The sequence below is a fragment of the Pipra filicauda genome, unplaced genomic scaffold (assembly GCF_003945595.2).
Source record: "Pipra filicauda isolate LSUMZ 115617 unplaced genomic scaffold, ASM394559v2 scaffold13_size5146498_pilon, whole genome shotgun sequence".
NCBI lineage: Eukaryota > Metazoa > Chordata > Aves > Passeriformes > Pipridae > Pipra > Pipra filicauda.
Genome location: NW_024103874.1, coordinates 1,755,534 through 1,764,398, shown reverse-complemented (window position 1 = coordinate 1,764,398; position 8,865 = coordinate 1,755,534). Strand labels below are relative to the sequence as shown.

General features: G+C 40.4%; 1 protein-coding gene across 1 annotated transcript; it reads right to left on the bottom strand.

Annotated features, from left to right (window-relative positions):
* Window positions 1-670: 670 nt before the first annotated feature.
* PCK1 (phosphoenolpyruvate carboxykinase 1) lies at window positions 671-8,196 on the bottom strand. The gene is made up of 10 exons (XM_027710504.2): window positions 8,087-8,196; window positions 7,632-7,906; window positions 6,083-6,264; window positions 5,350-5,553; window positions 4,838-5,025; window positions 3,737-3,899; window positions 3,386-3,610; window positions 3,158-3,289; window positions 2,360-2,455; window positions 671-1,758 (listed from the first exon to the last, which is right to left on the bottom strand). Exons 2-10 carry the CDS (start codon window positions 7,853-7,855, stop codon window positions 1,304-1,306), a joined length of 1,869 nt encoding a protein of 622 aa, XP_027566305.1. The 5' UTR covers window positions 7,856-7,906; window positions 8,087-8,196; the 3' UTR covers window positions 671-1,303.
* Between the last annotated feature and the right edge of the window lie 669 nt (window positions 8,197-8,865).

Here is an 8,865-nt window from a genome sequence, read left to right as displayed (position 1 = left end):
AAAGGCTTATTACACAATGTAAGTGATTTTCTTTTTGCTAAGCAAATATTTGCCTTATGTTTTGGGAGATCAAGCATTCAAAGTGAAAAAGCAGGATACCTGCCAGGGATGTGGGAAGCACATAAATGACACCTTTAATTGGGAGAATATGGGATGGTTTTAGTGTCTTGGATCTACAAGGAAGCCAGCACAGGCTCCTACCCTGATTTTCATTGAGCTCTAAGGCTTTAGGCGTCTCAACAAATCCAGAAAACTCTTCCCAAACTGTCTTTACTTCAACAGCTGCACTAGTTACTCTTGCAAAAGCCAAGGTGCTGTGGAACAGAGACAAATCCCATGACTTTAACAAATGAGCAAGGTCCTATTATGGGGCTTTCCTAGAGGGTGGTTTATTTTATAAATGCCTGAAGTAACTAACAATGCCCAGTTATGGAGAGTACGTCACCAGCTGGATGACTGCTCACAGCTGGTATCATAATTTCTGGATCATTCCTTTGGCTTAAATTAAAGTTGCAAAGACAGCATGGGGCTTAAACTAGTTGGCTTAGGAGTAGCAGATCAACTCTAGTCAACATCTAACTTCCACATGTGAACTTCTCCCTGTGCTGAGGTATTTACAGGAGGTTCAATTTATATGCATGTAGTTTATAAAGAGCAAGAATACTGGAAATGAGATCATATTTTGTATAAACATTTATTTTATAGTTTAAGAACAAGCCATTCAAAACATCTGGAAATCACAGGAACATGAGTAATATATAATAGCAATATCTTAAATATGCATTAGTAATATAAAGTCATCTTTCACTCTGATAGAAGTTACAACTTCATTTTTCTAAAAAATATTTAAGCCATGAAATATGTTTAGGCAATACATATATACAGCATCTAATTTTTTCTTTCTTTCCTGTAGAGTCTGTGACTCCTGAGGATTCTATGATGGAAACAATGTGCTACAGCTTGAAGGCTGCATGGGTTTGGATTGTATCTGCAGAACCAGGCAAATAATTTACATACATCATGGCTCTATGTGCAGGTAAGTGACAGATCAGGGGTTTGAAGACCCTGTGCACATCCATTCCCACAGCTGCTCACCTATTCACAACAACTGATGCAGTTATAAATCATTAGGTCTGGAGTTACTTCTAGAATGTCTGTACCTATATTCTAACTAAGCTATGACCTACTTTCATTATAACCCCCTGCCCATCAGTGTGCTGTTATGCTTCTTGGTGATTTGGTAAAATGTGTTTGCCCTGTCTTAGTACGTGCGAATTGATAAATAATTGCAGTTTTGATCAGCTTACAGCTGTTTTATCCTCATCTCTAAGGCAAGCAATTCCCTTTCTATTTCATAGGGAAGGTCAGCATTAACTTGCACTTCAAAGTATTGTTTGATTTCTTCTACCTCCTTTTCCCAGAACTCTTTTGAGATATCAAACAGTTCGGTCAAGTTGACATCTTTCAAACCCTTCAAGTTCAAAGCACTGTCAGTAGGGATGTAACCTATGGCAGTTGGTTTGGCAGAGGCCTTCCCTTCAATTCTGTTGAACATCCACTCCAGCACACGGGAATTCTCTCCGAAGCCAGGCCACAGGAATTTCCCTTGGCTGTCTTTCCGGAACCAGTTGACATGAAAGATCCTTGGTAGTTTTGCAGCTGGACGCTGTGCCATGCTCAGCCAGTGGGCCAAGTACTTGCCAAAGTTGTAGCCAAAGAAAGGCCTCATGGCAAATGGATCGTGCATAATGATTTTGCCTGTTCAAAACACAAATGGAGAACATAAGGGAATAAATAGCACATTCCTTCTAAAGCACAGAGTCAGACCATCCCAGGGTTTAATACCCACAGTCCTTTCACCACCCTCCTGCACTGAACCGGAGAGCTTTAAGAAACAATACAGGCATTATCCTTGATGTACAAAAAAGGGTACAAATTAAATTAATTTTTGTAATCAGTGGAAATTAAATTTCTCAAATCTCAGGTCAAGCAGCTTAAATGAAGATCCTCAAGAGCTGGCTTTCATCATTCGTGTATTTATGTTGAGCTCTAGCAGAAGAGAAAATTTAAGTTTATTTATCCCAGACTGTAACAAGAACTCTCTATCAAGGCTTCTGGCAACCCTGTGCCTGTATCCTGTTCTGTATGCTTGCCACCTAAAGGATTATTTTGCTTAATTTCACTTTTACAGAGAATTTGACTTTTAATTCCAGCACAAATATTTTCTATTGTGAAAATGCACAGGCTGCAAAATTAGCTGCCAAGACTGAAATGTGAAAGAGCAAGGGGGGGAGGACAGAGCAGGCACTCCAGAAGGCACTGCTTTTAATACAGGTAGGCAGATTAAATTTTGATTTACCTTTGTGCTCAGCAGCTGCTGTTGCTTCAGATCTCATAGATGCTCCTACAAATACTCCGTGCTTCCAGTTAAAGGCCTCATATACAAGAGGCACACCTGTAAAGAGCAAAATCACTTCAGTAATTAGAGGTCCAGAAACATTTTTATAACAGGTTTTGCTATCTGAGATACTGCTGAATGCACATTATTGGATAATGTATTCTATTTTTTCCTGTTTTTTTAATCCGTTCATTTCCTGCTCTCCTACAGCAAAGTTTATATCAATGTTTTCAAAACTGGCTACTGATTACTGAACACATCCATGTTTAGTTGCTCAGTGTGCGATATCTGGGACATCAGAACCTCCAGCAGATTTTAGTGGAAATAGAATCTGGTCCTGTGGTCATGATATTAGACAGACTTAGCATTACTTCTATTTCTTTTCCAACTTCAGGTGATCTTTAACAGAACAAGTTATTTTACTTCCTTTTCTGTAAACCATCTAAAACTGGTTCATTTCTCTAACCATCTCCTATCTGAACTAGTTAAACCATAAGCAAACTGGGACCAGTATAGCAATTTGCTATGTGTGTCTGTTACCCAGGTTGTGGCTCCTGATCTCTCTCCAGCCCTTTATTATTATTACCTACTTTGTGTTAACAACAAACAACTCAGACACTGAAATATCAGTGGCTGGAAGCATATGTGCCAAAGGCCAACATGGAGAAGTTGGACAAAAGCTATGTCTATGTCCAGTTGCATCTCAACCCTTCCGTGGTCAGCACTTCAGCTTTGAAATGTGGCTGCTGCCTCTCTTACCAGCAGGTCTGCGGCCCCCAAAGATGATGCCTTCGATGGGCACACCTTCAGGTGATTCCCATGCAGGGTCCATGATGGGGCACTGCTTGGCTGGAGAGCAGAACCTCGAGTTGGGATGAGCACAAGGTTCCCCTGCACAGAATACAATAAATACAAAGGTCATAATGGCAGAATTCACTTGAATTCAGCAGAGAAAGCCAAGAGAGACTGTGACGGGGGCCAGGTTACCATTATCTGGAGTCCAATCCTTGTTCTTCCATGAAGTCACTGTTACTCCAGGTGGCAATGGCTCATCAATGCCTTCCCAGTAGACACCTCCATCACTGGTTTCTGCTACATTGGTAAAGATGGTGTTCTTGAATATGGTTTTGATAGCATTGGGGTTTGTTTTGACTGAGGTTCCAGGGGCGACACCAAAAAAGCCATTTTCTGGATTGATTGCCCTCAAGTTGCCTGGAAGTTAAATGACAAAATATAAGTAAATCATACTGATTTAATCTCATCCGGAGTTTTGTAGCATGTCTTACCGCACCTAAAAGCAACCTGAACTGGGCTGTAAAACATTCCATATTTCCATACCTTGCTCATCAAATTTCATCCAGGCAATATCATCACCCACACACTCGATTTTCCACCCCGGCAGGCTTGGGTTCATCATGGCCAAGTTAGTTTTTCCGCATGCACTAGGGAATGCTGCAGCAAAATACTTCTTTTTACCTTCTGGATTGGTAATTCCCAGGATCTATTGAAAAATTAATGCAACTGTTAAACACGGTCTTTTTTCTTGCACTTTTCATTTTGAAAGTTGTCTCCCAGCAAGTGGTAATGATAAAATATTTAATTACACAAATTTGTTCCTGCAGAAGAAGTACCACATAATATAGTTGATAAATAACTCAAGCTGGTTTTTTTTAAATCAAAGAGTCTTCTTGCTGTTAGAGTATCTGTAAGGAGTTCTTATACTTTTTTAAAAATGTTAGGCACATATATACCTCAAACATTTATCTTTATTTTGCTGATTAAAGATACACAGACCACAAATAGCTGTGTTTCTCTGCAGAGACAGATGAAAAACAGGCAATATTCTTTTGGCTGCCCAAGTGGAGTGAAGTGTGCACTTAGTGCATGGATACTTCTGCTTTTCTCAGAGTCCACAGATATTTTTTCTGAGATTGTTCTTTTATGGATTTGGAAATTCTTTTTTTCTGTGGCATTTTACAGTAGTAGAATGTTTAAATGACAGCAGAAAGTAAAGGCAGGAAGGGTATATGGCAGAACTCATTTAGAAAATCTGATATTTGCAGGGTTTTGAGCACATAGACCATTTACAAAATGAAAGACAATTTTGAAAACTTGCATAAATCTTTTGCTATTAGACTTGTGGATGCCCAGTGATAATGTTTAGGCTCTGCTCAAGTACATGGGTCTACCCAAAAGTAGCCACTGTCAGAAGTTCCAAATCTTTCTTGGTTTATATTACAGGTACTGTTTTAAAATGTCTAGTACTTGGCCTGGCATGCAGTTTTCTATTCCTCATAAGCCTGGCATGCGATAGACTCACATCTAACGTTACAGGACTATCCAGATGAGACTAATTTCACAGCGAGATGTGATGTATTTGTGTGGAGCTAATTTAGGGCTTAAGGGCTGTTCAAACATACATGATTTAGTGGCTCTTACCAGCATGTGCTCAGCGAGCCAGCCCTCCTCTTTGGCGAGCCTGCTGGCGATCCGGAGAGCAAAGCATTTCTTCCCCAGTAAGGAGTTTCCTCCGTAGCCGCTGCCAAACGAAATGATCTCCCTGCGATCCGGGAGATGAGCAATCAGCGTTAACTCCGGGTTGCACGGCCAGTTGTTGATTAATGGTTCTGCAGAACAGAATGTTGTACTCATGAATGCAGCAATTTCCATGCCTGATCATACTGTTGTTTCATCAGCATCGGGCCTCTGACAGCAACCCATACCAGATGCTTCAAAGGAAATCCCTGGTAACTGCCATGGATAATAATCTCCTTTCCATGAAACTCTCAGTGAGCTTTGATTGCTTTAATTGAGTTTTGAACCTAGGGCTGCTGTGCAAACCAGCCTGATCTTGTTTGATGGTGAGGGTCTCCCATGTGCCGAGGACATGCAGTCAGCTCTAAAACACACCGTGGGAATTTCCAGGGCTGACAGTTTTTAATGGCTCTTACCTTTCAGTGGTAGAGGACATCCAACCGAGTGAAGGCATTTCACGAACTCCCCATTGCCCAGGGCTTTCAAAACATCTGTTCCCATCCGTGTCATGATCCTCATGCTGGCCACCACATAGGGTGAATCTGTCAGCTCGATCCCAATCTTGGACAGAGGAGACCCAATAGGCCCCATGCTGAAGGGGATGACATACATTGTACGTCCTGGAAAATGAGGAGAAGCAAGATGTGGTAAAGAGCAAAACAAGGAACTTTTGTAATAATCTTTATTAACATGGAGGTTGTCTCTCACTCCTTTAAAAGATGTTTGTCTTGTGAGTACTTCTGATGATGTTTCAAGGCTGTAGCTTTCTGTTTGTCTAATTGTGTAGCAAGACTTTTTATCTTAAATGCTGAAAGCAGCAGTTCAGGCAGATTGTCTAGCCAGGAGTAAAGGCGGGTGGAGGCCAAGTTCTCTGCTGGTGTAAATTGCTGAACCTGAAATTTTCATACCTTACTTTGCCCCTCTTTAGGAAGAAAAGAATACTGGAAAGAGACAGAGGACTATCCTTGCCCAGGTGTTTGGGCCTATGATAAAGATGTGCATGAAACCAACAAGGTGATTAGGGGGGGTATAAACTTAAATATAAATATTCAGCTAAAATCATTCTTTAAAGATTACAGTAGCTAGTAATAGTTGTAAGTGCCTCTGCAATCCTAGAAATTCAGTGTTATTCATCTTTTTCTTGCCCACCTTGCATGCAGCCTGGGAACCTGGTGTTGAAGGCTTTCTCAAAATCTTCCTCAGACATCCAGCGACCCAGCTGGCTGGTTCCAGTTTTAGGCATCGGAGTGGTATCTCTCTGTTCCTGAGTGATGATGACAGTTTTGCTCTCAATTCTTGCCACATCTCTTGGATCAGTGAGAGCCAACCAGCTGCAATTCACCAAAACCCAGAAAATTAGACTTTAATTGTTGATGTAACACTTCTTACCCTTCCATGGGACCAGTTTAGGACAAAAGGGTACAATGCTTTTTAAGGCTAAACTGAAAGTAACAGAGCCAGTATAACAGCCAATCTCAAAAATCAGTCAGATGCATCCTCTCATACATATTGTTTTAAGACTTTCTGGTAGGAATAACAAATTATATGGCCTAGGAAATTCTGGTTACATGTTAATCCTCCTTTGCCTCTCATCTCAGCCTTACTCTCTGTTGCTAACTTTCAGGGAAAAGTTAATCTCATTTAATTCTCATTCTCATCAGTGTGAAGTTATTTTGTATGGGGACCACAATATGATGCCTCAGCCTCAGTGGATGCCAAGCAAAGTACTTTAAGTGTTGGTGTAAGCACCAGTGGGATCAGAATCCTGCTTAGTGGGTTGGCGTAGTCCTTTAAGTTAGAGGCATCACAAAGGAAATACTGAGTATAAGCATGATGATTAAAAGTGAAGGAGTTTATTAAAGGAGATTCTTTTTCCCCTCTAAAGAATATTTGCCATCTATTTACAATAGAGAGGATTGTCTTACATTTTCACCTTTGTGCATCGAAATTTTCTACGAGTATAAAAATGTTCTACTTGGGCTGTCATAACCATCATCACTACAGCTAAGCATATAATTAACAATGAATAATTTATCTGGTGAATCTTGCCCTTTTCTCTCCCAAATAGTCTGCAAACAGATTGCCAAATTCCTGCACTTAGTTATTAAAAAATCTTTGCAGATTTCTTCCAAGAAGATCTCTTGATCGGCATGTAATTCCTGAGTACGTACTTGTTGTTAATATTCTCCTTTCATGTTCAGTTAGTTGGGAGAAATGATGAAATATTTGAAAAAAGTATTTGCTGAATACATTAGAGTCAAAGCTCATCGGCATGATATGAATAATGCCTGTACTGAATAATATTTGAACACCCACAGACCTATTTGAATGCCGCAAAAAAGTATGTGATGAATAAACTAATTGACTAAAATAGTAGAATTCTTCAAAAGAAGATTTGCTAAATAATATTTAGCCATTGCTAATGATTAGTTACATAATTCTCATGACATTATTTCAGTTCCCTGATGTAACTAATCAATAGAGACAATGAACAGTTGATAGTCCAATTGAATAATATGCTTTATGTTAATTTTTGGAGGAAAAAATTTGCTTTTCCTGATTATTTCACCAATGTAAGCTACAGTGCCAAAATGTTCATAGAAGGCAAATACTGAAGAGTTATAAGGAGTTTTTAAAGTAAACAGGATGGGGAATGCATTTTACAATTCTGAGATGATACTTAGTTTAGGCTACTTACCAGTTCTCATACTTGCTCAGCTTCTTGATCATGCCTTGTTCTACCATGATGTCCAGAATTTTTTTGTTTTCTTCCTCCGAGCCATCACAGATATGGATGTTCTCAGGCTGGCACAGCTTGGCATTAGTTTCAATGAAATCCCTTGCTTCTGGAGACAGGCTCTCCAAATCCCCCTGGACAACCTTGGGCATGACGTTCATCTCAGCTTTCAGCTGTGGGGGCATTATTGAAGCTGTAGTGGATCTTGTTGACACCTTTGAAATACTGATCAAAATCTAAAATCAAATATATTGGGTGTGTTAGCACATGCTCTAACCAATGTCACAAAACCTTCATAACCAGGTTTAACACAAAGGTAGAATTCGTAATGGACTTGATTGTGCTTTAAAATCAAGGTAGGGAATCTGACTAATTGGGAATTTCAAGGTGCAAAAAATAGAGGCCATTCTACTTACTGTCTGTGCAGGGTGCAGTTGGATGTCAGAGAGGATTTGCTGTCCCTTTCAGTTGAGCCGTGTTGCGTGCCTTGGAGAGCTCTTGCAACCGCTGCTTTCCAAGGGCGCATCCTCCTTCCTTAAATATTCTTTGTGGTAGTGTCCATCCCACTAGTTGAGGTGAGGGAGGCTTGTCCTTTACATCACCACTGGATGTGTCTTGGGACAGTGCCACTGACATTGTCATCATGCAGAGTTGTCAACAAAGCAGCCCTGACGAGGTAATCATTTAACAGACTTGATTAATGAATGCTGGAAGCGGAGGTTCTTAGCCCCTGGGTTTGCTGTTTTGAAGCAGTTACAAAATTTAGCAGTTTAACCAAACTTTGACCCAGTTGGACTGTCAGATCAAAAACGTCGTAACTGCTCGGCGTGTGGGAAAGGTTGGGTACAAAGAGTTTCTGGAACCAGGAACACAAAGGTCACGCACGGAGGCAAAGTGCAGTTGGCACATTTTGCAGGCAGATGCTCGCTAGTTGGCTGTGAAGTGGAGGCTCATCCAAGGAGTGTTTACTCACCTTGGCAACATTGCCTGATCCAGTATAAAGTTCAACAGTGTGCACTGACAGGTCTGAATAGCCACTACATACACAAGGCCCAGAGGTCTTGTTTTTGTCCATGAAATTCTAAAAAAAAAATCCCAATATAAATCTAAATGTTGGGTTTCCTTCAGTGTGAGAGAGGAAGTTTTTACTTATGCCTTGCTTTAGGCTCTTGCAAACTAAACAATTGTTTTCTAT

Excerpts from the sequence above, each read along its gene's own strand:
- PCK1 (XM_027710504.2), bottom strand. The coding sequence starts at position 7,855 with ATGCCCCCACAGCTGAAAGCTGAGATGAACGTCATGCCCAAGGTTGTC. Across the intron at positions 5,026-5,349 it reads ATGTCCTCTACCACTGAAAG|AACCATTAATCAACAACTGG; the intron begins GTAAGAGCCATT and ends TCTGTTCTGCAG. Across the intron at positions 3,611-3,736 it reads GATGAAATTTGATGAGCAAG|GCAACTTGAGGGCAATCAAT; the intron begins GTATGGAAATAT and ends TTTAACTTCCAG.